Source organism: Pelecanus crispus, chromosome 10 (assembly GCF_030463565.1).
Source record: "Pelecanus crispus isolate bPelCri1 chromosome 10, bPelCri1.pri, whole genome shotgun sequence".
Taxonomy (NCBI): domain Eukaryota; kingdom Metazoa; phylum Chordata; class Aves; order Pelecaniformes; family Pelecanidae; genus Pelecanus; species Pelecanus crispus.
Window position 1 is genome coordinate 3,566,761 of NC_134652.1, and position 23,803 is coordinate 3,590,563.

At 41.0% G+C, this 23,803-nt stretch overlaps 2 protein-coding genes across 2 annotated transcripts in view; one reads left to right on the top strand and one right to left on the bottom strand.

Moving 5' to 3' along the window:
- Positions 1-21,573, top strand: part of INSYN2A (inhibitory synaptic factor 2A) — a 32,670-nt gene extending 11,097 nt beyond the window's left edge. The window contains exons 2-3 of the mRNA XM_075717984.1: positions 10,158-10,229; positions 21,390-21,573. Of these exons, the coding sequence (XP_075574099.1) occupies positions 10,158-10,229; positions 21,390-21,573 (256 nt within the window). The remainder of the gene's footprint in view (positions 1-10,157; positions 10,230-21,389) is intronic.
- Positions 1-23,803, bottom strand: part of DOCK1 (dedicator of cytokinesis 1) — a gene marked incomplete at its 5' end in the record, with an annotated part of 331,885 nt that overhangs the window by 196,695 nt on the left and 111,387 nt on the right.

The following is a 23,803-nucleotide window of genomic DNA, read 5'->3' on the forward strand; positions in this document are numbered from 1 at the left end:
AAAGAGCTGACATTTTAATTATCCTCCTGATTTTTCTGATGAGAAAACAGAGGCACAAATATTCAAGAGAGACGCTAGACCTCATACGTACCTAATTCCTGTAAGATTTTGTGATTCCATTTGAAATATATTTTAATTCTCTCCATTCTCAGTGGGTTTTTTTAAAATCGCTAGACGGCCCTATTAAAATACGTTTTTTTTTTAAAACCCTTCCCTCCCTGACTAACCTGAGTATAATATAAAACGTATTTACAGGGTGAAAGCACTTGAATTGCTGTCTTGGGAGTCATGCCATACGCCCACAGTGCAAATACCTCAAAAAGAAAATTAGTCATCTGCTTCCAACTGTCAGGATTCAGTAAAAGACAACAAACTACTGTCTTGGAAACAGTCTGAAAAATCTCACCGTTGAGCTTCTGTACATTCCAAAGTATTTTCAGAAACCAAATGAATAATATCAGCCCTGTGGTAACAAGACAGATGGGGGGGGAGTGGAAAAAAGATTGTGATATTATTTTAGAGCATCAGAGGATTTCTGCTTTCATCCTCTGCCATCAGTTAAAACCTTTCAAAAATGAGTTAGTGGATTTGTACAGTGTTTCTTTTGCTTTTTTTTTTTTGCCTTTTTTTTTTTTTTTTTTGGTGCGTGTTAAAACATACTTGTACCCAGCATGACAACTAGGGTCTCTTCCCTGCTATTCTGATGACAGCCAGAGGCTGCCTGGCCGTACTCACTGCTCCTTGGTCCCTGTAACCGTGCTCCTGCAACTCACGGGCTGACGTCTTCCTCAGAGAGAGGGAAAACTGTGTTCACGAAGGTTTAGTTAACCCTCACGTAGTAACTGCTTGAAGAAAACCACCCCACTGATGCTGACCGTCAGGGATGTAAGCTAAGAAGGGAAGGATAATGTGTGCAAGTACCCGGTGCCTCTGGCACTGTGCCGTTCAGATCGGGGCACGTGGTGGGCATTGCTTAGAGCTGTGCGGCTCTCAGTGAGCACTCCCCTGCTCCCACCGTACCCCAGAAACAAACTGGCTTGTGCTTGAGCTCTGTACCATCGGATTTCTGCACGAGTGCTCCGGTGCACAGCACTGAGCTTCGCTGCAGCTGCTAAGTATAGGTTGATGGTTCCCAGAAAAGCTGGGCTGGTAACTTCAAGACCAGTATGGGCAAGAGCCACCACGAAAGCAAATCCGGACTGCAAGTCCATGTGACTTTGCTAAGCAAGTCGGGCAACAGCTTCCAGCGGGGCGGATCTGCTAAAGGTCCGAGACAGCTCCACAGCCCTTCCCGGGTCTCTGCAAAGAGCTACAGCTCAGTAGCAAAGAGCTGGTTTCAGTCACTGTAACACAACCAATCTATTGCAAATAGAGTTAAGCTAACACAAGACAACTGAAGCTGGCCCAGGGCGCACTGAAGCACCTCTCTAGCTGCTCTGACTAGCCCGAGGGCTTCCCGGCTGCTGGTGGAGCTAACCCGGAGCTGTCACGTACAGGGGAAACGATCCTCTCAAACACAAGTCGGGGCCCACCTTTACTGGTGACAACCAAGGATGCTCCCAAGGCTTGCAGTGGGGAGCCAAATAAGCAATGCCAGCAAACACCAGGGAAAAAAGAAAAATCTTTAGGTGAAAGCCAAGCAGAAAAAAAAAAACAAATGGGGGGGTGTGGAGGTGTGGAATGCAAGCATACCTCTGAAAAGCAGGAACAACTGAATGATTGCATCCAGCTGTAGGCATCAAACAAAAAAGCCTCAAGACAGTTGCTCAAAGCACAACGCTATTCTTGATTTTTATCGGGCTGTACCGCTATCATGTACAAATGAAAACTGCTAATTAGTTAATTATGAATGTAATGAAAGCACAGCAGCAGTAAGGCTAAAAGAATTTTTCTACTAGTCTACTGGGCGAGTGATTTTTCAGAACACCTTTACATGAGCCGAAGGCTGACCCGAGGTGTTTTATACCTGCTGGTTTGACAGCAGAATGTAAGTTCTTAGGGGAACCAGAGCTAGGTATTAATCCAACAGAAACATGATTCTGCCAATAGAAACGCATTTATATGAGGCTTTCCATCGGGCTAGAATGGCAAATCTTTCCTAGGTTAGGCTAAACCTATATAGATAAGCAGGATTTATTTTAACCTGCAAAACATATACAAGTGATTTTCCTGCAGTTTACATAGCTAAAACATGACTTAAGTCGTAAGGACAACTAAACCACACATGACACAGTGAAGTCACCTTACTCTGCCAAAAGGAAAATTGTGTTAATAGTAAGTACGGATAATTTTCTCTTGAAACATAGTTATTAGCAATATTAGCTCTGGAATACTTTACAGTAGGAAACAAAGGTTTGGGGAAGTTCTTCACCAGACTATTTATTTTTAAACTGTTATTCTGTAAAGACAGGTGACATTAGCGTGTGTAACTAGCTATGCTATAAATAGTCCCAGCAGGACAAGGCCGTGCACGGAAATAAAATACTCACACAACGAGTTAAGGAGAACCATGGCCTACACTTCCTCAGCTATTCAGCACGGCCAGAACTCTCACTTCAAAACCACTTCAAAGGCCCACTGCTTTCTTAAGATAATTTGTTTCACTATATTTTAATAAAAACATCAACAAAAAAAGTTCTTGAAGTCTGTTTATCCTCCTTGGTGGTGGTAATACATCAAAAGTGTGATGAACATCAATATCATCTGAAGAGCATACCCATCAGAGCATAAACACACTCTGAAACACAGCCACTTCTGTAAAATCATGCCATTAAGTAACTCAATTAATATGAAGTATTCCCTACATCCCAGCAGATAAGGGAAGACGTCCAGATGCAACACATCTATCCTTCCAAATCATTTTGTAAGATTTTTTTCTTTGTTTTTAATAGATATCCAGCCTACTTGAATTAGTGGCCCTTCACTAGCTACCTGCTGAACAACAGAAAAAAAAAAAAAAAAAAAATCAGCCTATACAAGTCTAAGCTTCCCTCAGCTCAACGGGGTCTCTAATTTCTATGAGCAAAAAACTACTCAAATGCAAAGATTTTGATGTTTCAGTTGGTATTTTCAAAAAAAGCCTCAAGCAGGTGCACGAATTCTGCATTTCACAGGGATTTAGAGGGTGTAATTCCCTTAGGCTGCTCTGAAAATTGCAGCCTATTATTAGTTCCTGCCAATCCATGTCAGCAAAATGGTTGCTCTTCATTATAATATTTTAATACTTGGAAGCGTTAATTGAGGTTAAGCTCAGGTTGTGCCAAGAATGCGAAAAGAAATGCAATAAAGCGAAAGCCTCCTGAAAATAATACGCAATGTAGATTGCAGGTGTGCGTGAAAAACTGAGTATGGAGATGAGCTATCCTTCCCCAGGTGACACAGCCAGTTGGATGCGGACACAGCAGTACACCTAACCTACATCCAGCCTTTCTCCAGAACCCGACCACACAGCACCACAGAATACACGAGACTAACCATGCTCAACTGCGTACATCCATACGGAAGCAGAAAATGCAAGATGTAAGGTAGCAAAGGAGGAAGCTCTTGGAGTGATAACTTCTTGTGAGTGTTCATCAAAACACGTTAGATGCTAAGTAGTACGAAACACAGTAATAACAGGAATAGAATCATATCATAGAATCATGGAATGGTTTGGGTGGGAAGGGCCCTTCAGAGCCCCCCCAGCCCAACCCCTGCAGTGCCAGGGACAGCTTTAACCAGCCCAGGGTGCTCAGAGCCCCGTCCAGCCTGGCCTGGGATGGTTCTGGGGATGGGGCCTCCGCCTCTCTGGGCAACCCCTTCCAGTGCCTCACCGCCCTCACTGTAAAACATTTCTTCCTTATATCTAGTCTGAATCTATTCTTCTTTAGTTTAAATCCGTTATTCCTTATTCTGTCACAAGAGGCCTTATTAAAAAGATTCTCCCCATCTTTCCTGTAGGCCCCCTTTAAGTATTGGAAGGTCACAATAAGGTCTCCTCGCAGCCTTCTCTTCTCCAGGCTGAACAATCCCAACTCTTTCAGCCTGGCCTCATAGGAGAGGTGTTCCAGCCCTCGGATCATTTTGGTGGCCCTCTTCTGGACCCGCTCCAGCAGGTCCATGTCCTTCTTGTGCTGAGAAGCTATTTAAATATTCCAGTATATGCATTCAGTTCCCTTCTTGCAGAGCAGCAAACATCCCATCAAACCAGGAATGAACAGTGCCATGCTTACTTTGCTATACTGATAGGATTTAAAAAACAAAACAAAACCAAAACCCAAAACAAAAAAAAAAAACAAAAACAAAAAAAAACACACACCCAAAATTCCCAAAACCCCCCACACTTACTCAAGTCTATTTTCTTTATTGTTTTCGGGGGGAAAAAAAAAAATCATAACATAGTACAGGTTCTAGCCAGTTACTCAGAACACAACCTAATTAAACCAAAAGATTTCCTTCAGCATCCACAAGATAATTATTTTTCCAAATATAAACTAGAACATCCTTCTTACTGTGATCACTGAGGAAAAAATGGGGAGTTGCTGATTGATGAGGCAAGGGGCTAGATTTGGTGGGGTCTTGTTCATGGAAGTCAGAAGTAGACATCAAGAACAAACTTGTGTTAGAAGGCAAAGATGCCAAGCGCTGCCCTCTGACTGCACCTCACATCTTGATACCGGCAGATTCCAAATATTGCATCTTTTAGGAGACCTGAAGGGAGCGGTCCACGCTGCAGCACAAACATGCAAAACTCCGCGTCAAAGAGCCCACAGGAGCACCCAGGGGACCGCACCACGTGAGGAGAGCCAGGGTGAGGCCAGGAGACGGAGGCAACAACCAGAAGGGCAAAACCAACCACCTCTCGTTCAACATTCACAATTTTTGGTCTCACCTCAGTACCAAAAATGTAACTGGATCTCAATTTCACTTTAAGGCTGACGGACTTTCTTCTTCCTGAGAGTGATCAGGCATCAGGGGCGCATCCACACCGCGAAGCAGCAGCACAGCAAAGGTGCCCCAGCTTACACACCAGGTGGGTCAGCACAACCTCGTGCTGATCAAATTTAATCTTCTTGAAGAACGCATGAAAAAAGGGAGAGACTGAAGCAAGTTATAAAATGTACTTTATCCTTAAATCAATGAGCCATTCCCAAAATCAAGATGTTAAGATTGGTAAAATGAGCTGCAAGGCTTAATGCTGAGTGAAGTACATTGCCCATGGGAGTCGTAGCTTGGGGGGAACTCCTGGCTCCCAGGCATCTCACTCAGTGCTAAGTGAAATACTCCACTTCGGATCTAAACCAGACCAAAACCAACTTCCATTTCTCTAAAAAGAAAGCAAATTTTCTGTAGGAATCTTCATTTTGTGAAAAACTTCACATTTTACAGGATTTACTCTTACAGAAAAACACTAACTAGTTTACCAATGAAGAAACAAGTTACTGGACTCTAGCCTGAGCTCTTCTACACTGGAATACCCTTAAAATTATTTTTAAGCGGAAGGGAAAAAGTAACTTATCCAAAATACTCCACCTCACGAGGAAGGCGTAATCACCCAGAACTCTGCTCTCCTGAACCCAGTATCCAGCCTGCGCTCCTGTGCTCACAAACTCTTTCTCGCAGCCAGCACCGATAGGAAGCTCTATTTTTCGGTGAGTCTGCACTGCCCATCAGCCTCGCTGCCTATAATTTACAGGGAAACGCTATGCCAATAGTAAAATCTTTGCTGGCATGAAGTAGATTAATTCCATGCAAGTGTTTATGTAGATAATTATGTGAAAACAAGAACGTGAAAGTCCAAAGCCCTGGGGTATCAACAACAGAATTCCTTCATGAAGAGTTTAATTTATGGAGAAATAACTGACTTTATACTGTACTAACACTCGCACAACGCAGTCCTGGCCAAAGAGCTATCAAACTGCCTTATGGGAGCCAAGCGCTGTGACGCCACGTAGTGTTCTCGGGGCTTACAAAGAAGTCTAACTAATGGCATGGTTCAGAGAAGGCAACATTACTAAATCCGTAGTTTGAAAGGAGAATCATCTCTGAAAAGCTGAACGTATTCAATACGGAAAATGATGCTTTAAGAAAAGTTCATCATAAATTACATCTGACTAGGGAAAAAAAACCAAACATGTATCACCCTAAACAGTACAGTTTGTGAATGAGAACGATGCTAAAACCAAGCAATGCTGAACATGTAAGCTGAGCAATCAGTATTTCAAACTGATCATCCAAATATCATACCATTTTTAAATACTTATATCGAAAGGACCATCTTCATCAGCTTAACGAGTCCGCCTTATGCCATCAGCTAGGAAATATGTTTTTAAAGTATCTGAAAGTCTGGAATTATTGGGCATTTAAAGATCATCCATATGCTTTAGAAACTAATTTAAATAACATCCTGAAAACTCAATTTTGAGAAAGACAGTTTATTAACCTAAAGTGTATATGATTATTATTATTTTTAATAAGATATCAAAACCACTGCCAGTTATGGAAGCAGGACTATACTTCATGACTCAACTGGCACATCCACATTAATAGATGGATATTACTATATTAATATAGTATGGCTTTTGCTAAATAAATAACCAGCCTACCAGCATTCGGTGAGTTTATCACAACTGAAATACTACTGGTTTGTTAAGATGGGTGTGGTGCTGTGGAAACTGGTTGGGAAACCACCACAGTAACCGAGATAGCGACCATACATGTACTTCTGTTTTACAGGTGTGAGCATACAGGGAAGGTAAGGATTCAGAGGCATACCTGTATGATTTTTAACACTGCAATATGTTTATTTGGGTGTTTAATCCCATATGACTTCTTGCTGAAGTGTCTAAAGTTCTGCACCAGATTGAGCGGGCTAGCACTGCGATATGCCACCACTGCAGATTTGTCCTGGGGGCTCCGATTATCCTTCTTCTCCGCTCACGGTGTTCAGCACACACAGGAATACTCCTCATCCTCCCCTTCTCTTTCAAACAAAAAATTCTCACCTTTTCCTGGTCCCACGGTGAAAACCATAGAATCATAGAACCGTTTAGGTTGGAAAAGACCTTTAAGATCATCCAGTCCAACTGTTAACCTAACACTACCAAGTCCACCACTAAAACAGTTAAGGGTAGAGGAATAATTAATTTCATGTCTCCTGGCTTGGTGTTTGATTGTTTTTAATTAAATTTTAATGAAAGTAAAACTAGGAATCATTCAGGTTGGAAAGGACCTCTAAGATCATCAGGCCAACCATCAACCCAACACCACCATGCCCACTAAACCATGGTTCTCAAACACCCCAATTAGGGAGAAAAATAAAAATAAAGAGTTGTCAATATTTAAACAGATGACCTGGCCACCTTGCTTTTTGTAACTGCCAGAAACCTCGCTCTTTTAGAGCAAATCCCTCAGAGCACCAGGCACGTCCCTAAAATAAACCCAACCATTTTCCTAAGGAACTTCACAAATAAGATGATGTCGCTGCCACTCTTTGTCACAGGGCTTGTCTCAGCAATCCAGGATAACGGGGACAGGTACCAGCAGGATAAGTAACGTGGATACTACAGTTGGCTTTTGTAAACACTGGAATTTGAAAAACTCATGAGAAGAAAAAAAAAAAAAAACAAACAACTTCTTATTAACTTATTTCTAAAACAGCAGAGCAGAGAGGCAGGCCAAACGTGACCAGCATAAACCTGCAGCACTGAGCAGGAACAGGGGAGACTGGCAGAGAGGAGAAGGTTGTGAAGCCTACGAGCCAGATAATTAACTGTGCGTTTGAGTGGTAGTTTGCAGGCGTACAAAGATGAATGAAAATGTCCCAACTGGAAACTAATGAGAAAAAAAAACCAGCCTGGCACCCAGCTCAGTGTGTTTATGTCTTTACCTATAAAGAGGCACTCAGACAACCGTGCTGCGTTCCTCTGAAGGCCATTATTAACTACCCTTTGTGTCCTCGGTAAATAAAGGCTTTCAGCAACTGACCCGTAAACTTTAAATGTTGTATCTTTAGTAGGAGTTTTTAGTAGTTGATCAATAACTAGGAAAAGCATTTTTACAAGTCCAAGTTTAACAGCGTGGCAACATTTGAATGTCAACTTCCGAAAGATTTTAAAAGGGGAACTGAAACACAGATACGACTTAACCCCTCGTAGGGAGCATAAAAAGTAAGTGTCATCCCATATAAACCAGTACTGGATTTTTCCCCCATAAGGAATAGTACATAATATAGACATTCTGCTTCTGGAAGTTCTTTTGCACATCTGGCTTTGCTGTTGTGTTAAAATTTAGCAGTTTAGGTCATTTGAGTACGTTCCTCTGAATAAAAAGGATTTCCGAGGCCACTGACTTACTACTTGACACCAAGTTCCAAATCCATAGTCGGTCTTCCAAGCCCTCTTCAAATATCAACTAGAACAGCCAGAACTCGACCTTGCATTTTTGCTTTCAGAAGGAGAAAAAGTCTTTTTTATCGTAAAAGAAGACGATGGACCCTACTACGAACTGCTGTCTGCTACTGCTGTGCCAAGGAGCTGTGTTCACAGCCCGGAGCACCTTGCCGTGACGCGCCCCGAATGCTTGCTAATCACAGTGGTCGCGGTGGCAGTAGAAAGGTCACCTCTGAAGACCAGCTTGGTCTAACAAACTTCAGCTTCACTCTCTGCCTTCAAGTTCAAACCAAGAAATTTCTTTCTCAAAGGTATAAGTTTGTATGAAATATATAAGTAACGTAATAAACTTTTAAACCAATACTCAAACCGTTGAAACAGTGAAGTGGCACAGGACCAGATGATAATTGTCAAAGAAAACAGTATGTTCACCAAGATAAACAAACAGCCTGCAGCATTTAGGAAATGCTGATTTTTCCATCTTAGGGACAGGCACATTAAACAGTTTGTGTATCATTTCCCCTTAATACTTTCTATTATACAGGTCTGATATTTTGTCACATAAAAATTAAGTCGCTGTTTATGCAAATGTTGGATTTTTCATTATTGTTACTTTGCCAGGGAAGCAGAGAAAAAGCTGCTCTGTCCCCACAGCAAGGGCAGGGAAGGTGCGGAGATGCCCGTTAAGCGACATTAACACCAAATTATTTGAGGTCAATGAGTTGAACTGTTTGGGTGAGGAAGGTCCCAGGCTTCAGGGTGGAACCGGACTTCAGAAGCGTTCCCTTCAGTAATCCTGAACAGATCTGTTTTCCACATCTTTGAACTTCCACAGATGAGGCATCTACCCGTTTCTTTTAAAAACAACTATGAAGAAACTTTGCAGATACTAGTCTGTGTTTTACACAAACTGATAATAACTTCAAAAGATCCTATGTTTGTGATTTTACAAAAAACCAGAGTAATGCTACATAAACACTTACTTAGGAATTTTCATTTTAAAGTTTCTTTTTAATTTAATATATTTATTTTAATTAAATTTCTATGTACAAAAAAGTACTTGCATACCTTAAAAAACCCTTTTTAATTCAAGTTGACCAAGTCAGAGACAATGCATAGGTAAATTAAAAGACATTTCTGTAACAGACTTCAAACCAAAGTGTGATAAAGGAGAGGTATAGGCCAGGTGAGTACAGGAAATGTTATTTAAACGGCATTTTCTTCCTTTTAAGACATCAATGTCCCTACAACAGACCTTCAGACCTCACTGCTGAGGGACAAAATTTCTAAATAGATGCCATTTTCCAGTATTACATTCTACACATCCACTAATAACTAGGAAAAGGCTCATGTATTTGAGGAAGCAGGAAAAAAAAACCCAGCAAACCAGCATGGTCGCGTCTGCGGAAACTGCAAATGTGTCTGTTTACAGTGATGGTTCATCACTTTGGTACAGGGAAGCTTTATGCAAAAGGAGGTTCACATAACTTGGTTTCCTTGTTGTTTTCCCTTTTAATTTATGAAAGTATAACAGAAATAGATCTTTCATTTTCTCCTTGCAGTCATTAAAGACTTCATTTTCCAAAATAACATAATCTTCCCATTGTTCAGTGAAGCCAAATATGCTATTTTTGATCCTGTTTTCCCAATGGCTAGATCTTTATATTCAATATTGAAGTTTAAAAAAAAATAATCCTGAAGTTCTGATTTCTATGAAAAGTATCACAGAAGGCAAAAACATGTTAAAACAAATTACTTTTTAATGACCTCGTGTTCTTGTCTTTGTAGGCTTTCATATCGGACTGGTCAAGACACGGCTAATTGCGACACATGCAGGAACAGTGCATGTATTATCTATAGGTAGGTTAAAAATACTAATATTCCCACTTTTTCCTGGGTGAAAGTAATGATTTATTCACTAATGCAAGATCCAATTGTTAGCCCTGATTTTTCAATAACACAACAGTTTAAAAACAGAAAAAAAATTTAACATTAATTGATTAAATTCAACAGACACCTGTTTGCAAGCCTAAACTTTTCAGTTCAAAAATAGATGATTGTGGTCAGTACTAGCGCTGTAGCTTTTGGATGTGAAGTGCTGCAAGGTGTGAGCTTCATTTTCACATAGCTGGAGATATTTACCATTTTCTGTCCAACAAGTCAACATACTTCAAATTTCTGTAGCAGTAACAACTGGACTCAGAAAGTGATTTTGACAGACAGACGTGACAGCAAAGAAAACCAGATTCAATCTTGACAGTTTTATCACTAAAATGACACTGCTACCCAGGCTTTTATGTACTTGTACATTAGCGAAGAAGTTTCAAAACCTGCGTGGCAAATACATCCTGCCCAACACGACCAGCACCGCTAGGCGCGGTCAGATCAGGCATTTGCAGTCTCCATGCAAGACACAAGTGAAGACTTGTCGGACATGCACAAAAAGCTCCTCTCGCAGACCTGCCGTGAAGGTGTACGGTTCTGTACGATGAACACCGGTTTGTTCACTGCTGTCCAACAGATAAAATTACAAACTGCTTAAAGGTTTTGTTAAAGATTGTCTATACTTGCTACAGTCTCTCCTTCAGAAGAAAATAACTTGGAGTTTACTCACTAGAAACACATCAGGTGCAAAAGGTGAAAGGATACCGCTTCGTATTTCTCTAAAGCAGAGGTTCCCCTCCTAAAGTTCATCTGCCGAGACCCCCATTTTGGCATGTGCTGTATTACAGTGAAGGAATAACAGACAGGCAGCGGGCAGGACATGAAGCCATCATGAGCCTGATGATGTGTTTCATACTGACAACTTAATTGTCCTCCTCCATTAGAGTCACAAAAAAACCCCAACTGAGTATTTTCATGCGCTGCAGGTAAGATGAAAACAAATGCATCTCACTACTAGAGTATTTCAGAAAATCGGGCAATATAGTACAGATGAAAATGGAGAAAGATCACTATTAATTACAGTAAAGCTACAAACGAAAATGAAGGTACAAATGTTGGCAGGGCCTGAGAAGCACAGGATTTCCCCCTGCACCCCTTAATTTTCTACTTGGTCTCTGATTTAGGCAGAAGACCTGGAGCTCTTTATACATCATCTCCTAGCTGCCTAGAAGTGAAGGAAAAAAGGATGGAAAACTTCAGCTCCATCTTTTCTACTTACCAGCTAACTAGAAAAGGGAACGATGCTGTTCCATGCAGGGGAAGGAACCAATTAGTTTATCCATCCTTTAGAGCGATGTTTAGAAGCATATAAGTAGCCAAAGCCTACTGTGCCTCCCTTTTTCTGAGCTCACCCCTGTGCCACTTCTTGCTCGGGGCAACCTGAGAAGGTACAACATAGCGCATTTCTATCAGGGAAACTATTTTTGTTTGATTAGCTAAAAAACCCAGTTGGATTTTTTCTTTTTAAATCTTGATTTCTGGTCAGCAGATCTGAAGTTCAGGAGCCTTCCAGTTTCTACCCCTTACACTCACTGCAAATGAAATGAGTTCAGAAACGCAGATTTCAGTTGTTTCCCTACCGACAGACTAACAGCGTAGCAGGCAGGTCTGGCTCTTCAGTATTTCCCACCGGAACCGCCGTCTGGACTGCAGCTATCGATGCTGGGCGTCCGCCTCATGCAAGGTTTCCGGGGGACGTTTTAGCAAAAATCAGCTCAGCTTTTTGACAGATTAGGAGAATATATGCTGCAGGCAAGAAGTCTAAAACCAGGAGACAGTGCAAAACGGGAATTATGAGGAGACTGAATTACTAAGGCAAGATAAGTAGCCAGAAGGGATAAAAAGAGAAATTCCCTGATAAAACTACCACTAAGACAGACTGCCTTGTAGGAGCTCCTGCTCATCCCCAAGTCACATACAGTACTGAAACCTGGGAAAGAAGTGCAGCATTTAATTAGTAAGGGTGCTAAAGCTACTCTTAAACGCAGATGCAATGACACATGCCGCGCCTTTACAAAGGGTTTGCCTGACCAGTGCTGCACAGAGTTACGTGATTGCCCTTTACGACAAAACACCTTTTAGGAACAGAACCTAAAACTCGGATTAAACCACTGAAGGTGCACTGAAAACGTGGCTGTCTGAGGGCACTGGACCCCGCACGCTGTCACTCAGCGTCCGTGTCAGACCAGGAGGATCATCCTGGCTGCCCTACCGCACGTTCCGCAGGCTGTCGTACAGCACGCTCCTGCTTTGGACCCTCCTCGCTCTTGAGCTCTTTCACCCCACTAGTACGTAGGGAAGATATATAAGGAAAATATAACCAATGCCCTTATGGGACCAATCAATAATTCGAAGAGAAAACCTTAACTTTTCCCTAATTGGCATTGCGCTTTTTTTTCTTTTTTTAAATATGATTCAATTTTGAACACAGTAACATTAAAAAAAAAAGATATTCTTTAAACTGCAGTGAAACAGCACCTTAGAGCAACGAGTAAGCTGCCCTACTGACTACCCAGCTGCATCCTGTAATGTCAAGTACAGCACAGATGAGAAGCTAGAATGCAGAGACAATCCATGTAATTAAATTCTTCCCCCTCAAGATGACTTCTCAGAATATTAATACGATGTGGCACAAAAGCTAGAGACAGTGTAGAAGGTGACAAAAAAACCCACTGTTGTACTTTAAGGGGTTTTTAGCTGCTTTTTAGTATCTAAAATGCCGATACTGTTAGTAAACATTCTAAGAGTAGGTTTTTGAGAATACAATTATTTTGCAGATTAAATTTATATTTTTTGCTAAGATGCCCAATCTGTTTTTATGTCTTTTATGTCTCTTTATGTCTGTTTCTATTTTGTCTTCATATTGACAAAATATATTATTATATTATATATAATTATATATATGTCTTCATATTGACAAATACATACTACTTAGTATCAAAGAAAAAAGGAAAACCAGGTCACTTTCCCTTTTTTTTTTAAATAAATAGAATGGAATCATAGAATCGTTTAGGTTGGAAAAGACCTTTAAGATCATCCAGTCCAACCATTAACCTAACACTACCAAGTCCACCACTAAACCAGTTCAGGGAAGAGTCATAATTTCATGTTTCCTGGCTTGGTGGCTGGATTATTTTTAATGAAAGTAAAAACTAGGAATCATTAAGGTTGGAAAGGACCTCTAAGATCATCAGTCCAACCATCAACCCAACACCACCATGCCCACTAAACCATGTCCCAAAGTGCCACCTCTGCCCATTTTTTTGAACCCCTCCAGGGATGGGGACTCCCCCACCTCTCTGGGCAGCCTGCTCCAATGCTTGACTACCCTTTCCATGAAGAAATTTTTCCTACTATCCAACCTAAACCTCCCCTGGCGCAGCTTGAGCCCATAATAGGAAATAGGAAACTCAGTAAACACTATTAAAAAGACAAGGTAGCAAAAAAACCAAAATCAATAGGAAGACATCTAAATTTGATTCCCCATCTCCCTCAAAATTCTACTTATTTCTGCTATGAGAAATACATTCAGGAACTTGGCAGACATTTCAGACGCAGGCGACACAGACACCTTCTGTTGCAGGAGGACGAGCCCCGTTAACTGCAGCACCCATCAATTCTGCTTCTGCTCCCAATTAAACACCCATTTAGCCGCTTCTCTCAAGAGGGGGAAAGGCTCCAGTCCTTCCCCCGAGGGCTTCACCAGCCTGCGGTCACGGGGATTCCGGTAAGGACAGGATGAGTTGTGCTGCCTCTCAGGGAGCTCTAGGCTCAGGCACAGCAGAAAAACTTTTATTGGGAACACCATCACTGTAGGTTTTAAAGCCTGGATATAAAATCCCAACTACGCAGCAATAGTCTGAAACAGTCAGTAGAAAGTATTCAGCATCGTGTCTTTAAGCGTTTTCCAGACAGTATTTAAAATAGTCATTAAAAAATGTGATTAAGTAGTACAAATAAACAACCACTTTATCAAATGTTAATCTGTTCCGTTAGCATCAGTATCTCATAAACCAAGGTCACAAAACAGTTTCAAAATCATCGTCTACAAACGAAAAGACAAATTTACAAACAAAAGCCAAACTTTCACGTCTATCTTTTACAAACTAATGTAGATTCACCATTGAAAATTTTAAGGATCGAATGAGTTTTGTTAGGGTATATTGTCAGCACAAAGTCAACTTAAATACTGAAGTCTAGCAAAATCTTGCTATTAAGAAGAGATTGCATTGATATGCAGAAACTGTACCAATACTAAAACACGCAGAACTCACATGGACTGAAATCTTCACAGCCTGTTTTATTCTGTGATTATCTTTTAGCAGAACTGCCCTTTCCGTTCCTGTTTAAATTACCATCCCACGTGAATTTTAATCCTTGAACAGAAATCTATATGAGCAAATGAGTCTTCTGTTTAATATTTTGTGCATTATCCTGAGGCCTTTATTGTGAATTACTTCCGTGAAGGAGCGTCTTGAAGAATTCATGCTAGACTTCCCTTTAGTCAAAAAGGTCAGAAGTACTCAATAGATTTTACAAGGCTCCTTTAGCTTCTGGAAATAAACTTTTCACTAGATCAGATCAGTAGCCAATTTCTGCATGGGGGGAACAAACAAACTTAAGTAGTTGTTGGAGGGAAAAACTACTCAAAGGTCTGTCAACTATTCATTTGGCTACTTTTTACTCCTTTGAAATTTTGAATTAATAGATGCTGGTTTTCAGTATTTAATTTTGTCTTTTGATACTGAAGTTCTGAGGCGCTCTCCAACTATTCAACAGAAAATATATCCATAGAATATGAAATTTAACTCTCAATGCAACAGTGGCAAAGGAAACAGGTTAAAATCATGGTGATACAAGTTAAACGAGCTAGCACAGAGCCCACATGGAAGTGGTTCGCTTGTAAATAACTTGTTAGATATAGTGATAATTATTAAAATTAATAAACATGGCGATACAAAGTGAAAATACAACAAGACGACTTAAATTCCTAAGATATCATCAGTACAGCAAAGTCAGGTAACTAAATGATGAGAACAGTGGCTTTCATCATCTTTTTGTTTCCTACGCACATTAATTAACTTACATTCTTTCTCATCTTATCTCCAGACTGTAAGGTGCTTTGTAGAAAAAATGGATCTTAATGGCTTCCTAACGCTGACAATGCTTTGGATCCTCGGCATTTGTGATTTTCAGGTTGAAATAGGAAATTTAACAGAGATTGCTTCAAAGTGTATTAAGCTAATTTTCAAGTGATTAGTACTTATGAGGATCCCGTTCTTCCAGGATGTGGCATGCACTAATGCCATGTCATCCAATTAACGTGACCCAGAAGGAGACACTACGGCGTTCTTTAATTCCTGCTTCACCTAGCCTACTTAAATGCCAAGAGTTAAGCCGCTCTACAAACGCTTGCAGGATTTGGGCCTTAACATTTACGAACTAGGTAATAAAAAGGTAAACAGAAGGGGCGTCGACTGAAATGTGGAAGGCTCAGGTTGAGTAGAAGGAGAAAGGTTTTCCCTGGAGGCAGAAAAGCAGAGCACAGGCTGCCCAGAGCCTCCGCAGGCTCCATTCTTGGAGGTTTCAAGGCACAAGCGGGTAGAGCCCTCGGCAACTCGGTCCTCAACCTGAATTATTCCGATTCAGCAATCTTACGAGTCACCAACATATCCAATCATTAGCATCTAATGTCTTAAAATGATTCATGCTAATATCGTGTGACTGTGTTAGAAAAGAAGAAAACCCACCTGTATTTCTAAGCTTGTTGCTAGATACCCTCCCACGGTCCATATGCTTAAACCCAAATGGTTGTGACTCCTCAAACTCTGTCTTCAATCCCTTATACAGCAACAAAATTAGAAAAAGTTCACTCTACTGCCAGCATGCAAAAAATAAACTCATTAACATAACTTCTCAAAATCATTACAAAACCCCCCATGAAGCCAAAACCAGAAAATCCACCACACCAATCCCTAACGCTACGATTTAGAAGACGGGATTAGCCAGAAAGAAGCAGCCTGAGCGAGCCGGCCACCTTGCGTGCGTGCCTTGAGCCAGGTGACCAAATTTTACGCCTTGTCTCCACGTCGCCCCTTTTATCACACAACGAACCCTGCGCTATCAGCGCCGCTGCACGCCGGCGCTCCCTTAGAAAGTCAGGCAGGTCGCGACTCCGCTCCCCGCCGGCTTCAGGCACCACGGCGCCGTCCTCCGCTGATGAGCCGCTACTCAATAGATTTTGGTTCTGTTTCTTTCCTCAATACGATTACAAATTCCGCCTAGAAAATAGCCGTGTTCCAAGCCTGTCCTGGGGTACTCGTTATTACGGATGCGAGCCTTCGTTGTTTTCCCAGCACAGTAACTCCATTTCACAAACACAAAAAGCAAAAGCTGAGGGACACTAAGCCCAAAGCAAACCAAACAGAGAAACCCCACAGAGGTTCCCGCTGATTTCAACTCCAAAATTAACAGTCGTGCATAAAAATAGTTTTCAGGCAGCATTCAGCGGCCCTACAGTTCCCCTCTACCTTGTTGCAGCACTTTGCCTCGCTCGCTGTAAACCCAACGCCCATAGCGAGTCACTGGTGCTTCCTAGGGACGCAATTAGCCCGTGATTCACGTTTCAGCCAGGCTCCTCAGTCAGCTGAGTGCACATCCATGCTGTGCGATAAATAACAGCAGGGGCTGGGAAATGGGGAAGGAAGGAAGGGGGAAGGAAAAAAAAAAAAAATTCTGAAAAATTTCATTTTGGCTTCCCTTTGCACTGGTATCAGTCCCTAGCAGAAAACAAGATGACAGAAAAAGCAGGCTCAGCGTCCTCCGCTCTGGGGCTCAGTCAAGCCCAGGCAAATGTAACTCAAGAGCTGCAACTGCAAAGAGATTTTTCATCAGTCCTGGACTAGAGCCGTCTCGCTGCGAAGGAATTTCAGAGATTTTACTTACAAAGTTCTCGCCTGTGTTTAATGAGCACATCAAAATAAAATTCTCAAAGGTCTGTTATTTGATTTTATGTGGCCAAATTTTCATGGGAAATGACATCTGTGCAAACACCGATACACAGGCAACCGCCCTAAAGCATAAAGTTTCTGTTGTAAACCTTCTAAGTATATAGTTGCTTTGGGGAGAAAACACAGAAAAGCAGAATATTTATCACCGACAAAATTTTACTGCCTATACTTGTTCACAAAACCAGCTTATCTCTTTGCACTGGAGTTTCATGCACAGGAAAAATTTGCGATAGGCACTGAAGACGGGCGAACGCCAACGCAATGTTCCAAATTTGGCAATATTGTAGGTAAGCGAACCTTTAGTATCTCCTAATCAGATGTGTCAGGCAAATATTTGTGATAGCAGCATTATATAATACTTAGATTCATCGCTTGTTTTCGTAGGGCTTATTCACAATTGTCAGTCTATTGACAAATATTATTATTTCATCTAAGGCAAAACGCTTCTGAAGCCAATAATTATAATCTCCATCATGCATAATGCTGGAAGAATATATAGCCCTCACTAATTAAATTTATGGAGTTATCATGGGGAGGCTTAAAGAAGAGACAAAACCAGATGAAGCCTCAAAGTGAAGAGAGCCACATGGCACAGAGAATATTTCAAGAAAAGGTCATTTTGAGAGGAAACCTACAGATACTTCTGCTACAAAAACAGCACTGAGCAAAACAAACTTGTTAGAGCTGACAGGTGGCAAAATCAAGTTCATGAATGCAAGAATTGGGAAGCAGAGGAACAGGCTGTAGAGAATATCTGCAGCTCCGTAACAAAAAATATAAAGACGTCATACGAATATGTAACACTTGCTGAATTTAGTATTTCGTATGTAACACTTGCTAAATTTAGTATTAGAAGTATTTTAGTAAAAAGATATGTGAAAACTTACAGAATAAGGGGTTTGGCTTATTACTGCAGCACAAACAGGTATACACTAAAATGTAATTTTGCAAGCAAACAAATCGTTTCCCTGAAAGGAGGGGTTACATTCAAAAACCTTCAGAGCTAGATAAATTGATCTTGATAAACAACAATCAATTATTCTGCAAAATCTACAGTAACAGATGCTGAAATAATATGAACGTTTTCATTCATCCTCTTTATACTCTTCAAAAGTAAACTATTTCTTTTTGATGTAAATAGCTGAAAGACAGCCTGAACCGTGCTGCAAATGGGCTTACGCAGTAGAAAATCATAATAACATGGGGTTTGTGAGACGGACTGGAACTAAGATGGTTTTTCTCTTGAGGTTTATCTTTAATAGAAATTTATTATGAAAAAAGTTATTCTGTTCAGCAAGGGTTTTTTTGTTAAAAACAATTTATCTTTTACATCAATTTCAAGTAGCTTTCAAGAGAGCTCCCCTGCAAGAATAGCATTTTGAAAGAAGTAAAAATGAACTCTGCCAAGGCCAGAGCTGAAATGCCTTTTTTTTTTTTTTCTCCAAGATTTATACTGAGAAACAAACCAACTCTAATACATGCCAAATTCTGCACAGATTTGCATGCCACTTTAAATGAGATTTAGAGAGCTCTTAGAGAAGAATCTATTTCATGCTGAGATTCTCTCACTGTATTACTGAAAGCGTTTATGTGGTGGGGCATTCGCAATCAACTGATATCCCAATCTTAGCACAAAATTAATGCCGCAGTTATCTAACCAACTGCTTTTTGCTAGCTAAGCGGCAAACGAACGTGTTACCAAGTTGAAGATGGCACTGTTGTTTCATTAACAAGGACAGATATTTGATTAATTAGTTGGCTTGCAGTGTGCTTCTGCAGTAACAGGACACCCAACACAGCCATCTCCTGCAAATTCAGTATTCGCAGGTATACTTCTAGCATAGAGCTGAAATTTTAAAAATTATCTTCTTCGATTTGGAACTTCTTTTTACTGCTGAACAACAGGGAGGGTGGGGAAAATATTCTGAGTATGTGGACTCTTACCTCATGTATTTCTCTCCTCCGCTATTAGACAGTTCATCCAAGTCGCCGAAATGCTGACGCTTTTGCTCAGAACGCGTTTTACAGTTAAAGTAGGCACAGCCAGATCAAAACCAACCACACACCAAACGAGGCACAGCCAGATGCAAACCAAGACCTTGCACCTTTCCAGCACCCCTTCCTAGGGCTTCTCTGGAAGTCCTTGGAGGCAGACTCTTCAGCTCTTCAGAAAACCAACGCACAAAAACATCTCAAACTTCTCTTAGCATCTTTGATTCCCTCTCCTCCACCCTAAGAGAAAAATAAAATCCACCTAAATCAGCAGATGGTACTACATGGCATTACGTGCTCAGTTTGCAAAGGCTGTGGCGCTGAAGCCCACCAAAATATGCCACGAGTTCTGTTATTCCAGCTTACTCGGAGAATTTCCTCTGAAATGACTTCAGGTGTTTGCTACCGTAGGCTTGCTCGCATTCAAGGTGGGGTGCCGCTCTCCTTGAGCTACACAGGGGTAGTAGTAACAAAAGTTGAAAAATCTCTTTTTAGATGAGCTATGCTGGGAGCACGAGGCCTGAACAAGCAGACTTAACGTCTCTAGTGGTTGACGCCAAAGAAGCAATGGCAGAAATAACCCAGAAAACGTATTTAATACTTACTAAAAGTGAACTGACACCCAGGAACAATAACCTATTTCTGCAACGGTGAAGTAGCAAAGGTAGCCAGTGCAAAGCCCAGGAAACCTCAGGAGCAGAGGGGAAAGGGCAACCCCTCACGTGCCCCAGCAGATGCATTCACACCCAGTCTTCACCTCAGTCATTAACCCATAGGTTTAAAATACCAAGCAAAAGGGAGGGAAGAAATAAATTCACCCCAGTGTCTAAATTCCCTTAATTTCACCCTGTCTTCTAAATTCATCTTCCGACACCCAGGTGCCACGTCGCAATGTGATGCACGAGACGGGGCGAAAAGACTCGGTGCAGACCTTGGCCACACGCTGCTGTACAAATGCAAGGGAAACCGTGAAGTTCCCGGGTATTTCTGGGTGGCCTAGATTCGCTTTCGAGTTACCAGACAGAATTAACCTTTTGCTGAAGTTTATAATGTGGTTCCTTTGTTTCAGAAGGTAAACTTGAAACGATCTGTAGCACCCTGTTGAAACAAGGGTTGTAATTTCATCTTTATTACGTTTCTTAATTGCTGGCAGGATTTTGTAGCTGACGCAGAATTCAGGAGGTGTCTTTTAGAGCTTCAGTGGTTTTTTTTGAACTCAAGCTTACGTTTAAACAAGTATTTCCCTTCTTTCTATTAAATCTGAGTAGCAATGGAACAAGCAAGTACACCCTAGCTACTACCGAAACAGGTTCTTTCCATTTTACCTCCCAAACTGGTCAACTAAACAAACAGATGTACATCATTTGATGTTTTTGTCCCAGCAGTCATTTACAGCAGGGGCCAAGTAGATTTGATGTTGTTGCCCCCATTACAGGGCTAAGCGTAGATGCCGTCAGCATGTGCTAAAGGGTTGCAAAGAGAATTGGGTTTTAATTTATTCAGTTTTTCCACATACGTATGTGAGCATTCACATATGACAGCAATTTGGTGAAATTAATCTAACTCATGGCAAAGCTTGCAAGAACCGGCTAAGGTGAAGAAATTGCCGTGACAGCCTTGTTGCTTACAGCCAGCCCGTCAGCTTTTCCCAGGAGCACCAGGACGCGCCCGCCTGGCTGCCACCCTCACCTCCCGCACCATGCAGCAGCCTGGGAGCCCTCTGAAAGAGCATTTCTCCACCCAGAGGAGGGGGAAAAAGTAGTATTTCTATTTTTCAGTCACTTCACAGCACTTCTACCATCATCCTTGAGGCCCCCCCTAAAGAGGGGGGAGAAGTTTGCACAATCCCATTCCTGTTTCTGTTTTGCAATACGTCCTGTTCTGACCTTTCTCTTCCCCCACCCGCCCCCCTTTGACTTTTGGTGCAAGAGATCTGATGGAGATCTGATTTAGACATTTATTTTTTATTTGGATTTCGTAAGTGAAGCACTTCCATATTCATATCAGATATCGGCTTAATTGAAATCTTTCTATCATAATTAGTAACCAATTGCTTTTTTCTTCCCATTTTTAGTGTGGAATTGGATTTTAAACAGCAAGAAGATAAACTACAGCCAGTTTTGAGAAAACTTCATCCTATTGAGGAAACTCAGGTTGCACCTTTGCCTTATTCTCAGGAGAGCTACTCCTCTACTCCCAAGCAAAAATCCAAAACTGAATCAAAAAAGCATGGAAGATGGAAACTCTGGTTCCTTTAACCCAAGTCCATTACACGTGGAGTTCAAGGCCTTCTTTGAAAAAAAAAAAAAAATCTGGAGTTCTATCAATCATCTATATTGGGATCTTCATAGACTGATCAGTGTTACCGGCCAATGTAGTTCTGACCATTCGGGCAGCATTCAGTTCTCACCGTATGTACCAAAAAGGCCTTTGTACCTGTACACTCATGCCCAGAAGCAAGGCGTTAGACAATACCTTGCCAACTTTTATTTGCAGTTCACCAATGTGGGATGTAAAACCTGAATTGAAATTTGTACTATTTCCCCCCCTTAGGTCTGAAAGCGTCACATTCTAACCTGTTAAATTGTAGGCTGTCATCCTGTACGCAGCTAAACATCACTATTGTTTTAAAGCCTTTTGGGGGTTTGGTTTATTGTCTTTAAACAACAATGAGGGTTTAAAAAACAAAAAAAGCAAGCAAGCCTTATGTTTGCAATGGTCTTCAGTTTTACAAATCCATGTTGAGCGGGGAGTGCGGTTTTCAGCACATATATCCTGGACAAAGCACAATTTTTCATGTGGTCCAAGACCAAGAATAATCTCTAAGACGTGACTATATGTATATTTGCCTTCATGCGATGTAGACTTCAACCCAGCTGTCACATTCCGACAAGGCACCATCCTTTCTAATTTAGCCTCCTCACCAGACGAACAAGTTTGCTGCTCATCTCCAACAGGTGAGCGGCTAGAAACTCCCGAAGTCAGGACAAGCCTTTAACCACACCAAGCTGACAGGGTCCAGGCTACGGGACAATCACCTGTCCTAGATCTCACTTTCAGTCTTTTGGTACCCAAAAGGTCTAAATGACACATTCTGGCACAGAAAAAAATAAAAATTGAAAAAAAAATAATAAAAAAAAGCCCACAAAGAGAACAAAAGCTCTACGGATTGTTGGCGTTTGCCATGATTTAGTATCTTTTTGTAATGCAGCCTTTGGAAAACCTCTATGCTATTGCAGAAGGCACCAGAAAATTTACAGTACGCAGTACACTTTGAAACCTGTTTGGAAGGAGCAGTAATTTTAAATGCCGTTTATTTACTAAGCTTCTCAGATGGGTTTCCCAACATATTATAATTTATATCTCAATCTATTAATCGTACTTGCTGACCAACACACTTAGGGAAGAGATGTGAATCAATTTTTTCCCCCCCTTTTTTTTTTCTTTTTTCCCAAATGACTCTGAAAATTTTGCTCTGAATTATAAACTGCAACTTTTTTCCTTTAAGTATTTGCTACTGTCATTAAACTTGCATCTAGAATGACTGTGTGGAAAAAATTTCTCATGCTGGAAGCGGCCAGGGAGCGGGAATCTTGGTTTTTTTTTTTTTTTCTTTTTTTTGAAGGATTTAAGATAATTTGACTCATACAGTGTCACATGACAAACTGGTTTACTAAGAATTGGGTTTGAAATTGCATACCCTGCAGTATCAGTAAGATACAAACTCTTCAGTCTTTAGGCGGAAGAGATGCAGTCATTACCAGAAGAGTTTGCACATACTACAAAATTCGAAGTGTTTTCATTTACACTCTTTTTCCTCTTAGCTCAGCATCAAATCCATTACTGCAAGAGGAAAATAACTTTTTTTTTTTCCCCTGCAAAGCAAAGAGCAAGAAAAGGAAGTAAAAAAGGGAACAGAAATGCAGAAGATGTCTGTGTGTCCACCTCAAAATTAATTTCAGCACGCTTTACTGAAAAAAAAGTCACCTTTGCAGTAAACTTTCAAGAGGGCTACGAGTTCTTGGACATAAGCAGACAACATCCTGAAATAGTTTTGGGAAAGCTGAAGGATTAGACAAGGTGATCCTGTGTACCAGGAAGGAGGTGCAGTTGTTTCAAGTGGAAACAAAACGTGTTTCACGTACTTTATATCGTTTTTAATTGAAAATACAAAACCATTTACAAGACAGCCCACCCTACATGTTTTAGAAACCCTAGTATTTCCAAGCAAGAAAATGTTTGGGTTTTTTTTCCTAAACAGAAAGAAATATCAAATACAGACATAACATGAAAATAGAACAGTATTCAGCATTATTTTAAGAGAGTGTTAATAATTAACGAACTCATCCACGCTAACATGCCTAGTGGTTGGGGGGGGGGGGTTTGGAGGAGTTTTTTTGGTTTGGTTTTGTTTGTTTGGTTTTTTTTTGTTTTTTTTTAAGAAATTAAATCAAGCATCTCTCAATGGCAATCAATGACAAGCCGGCC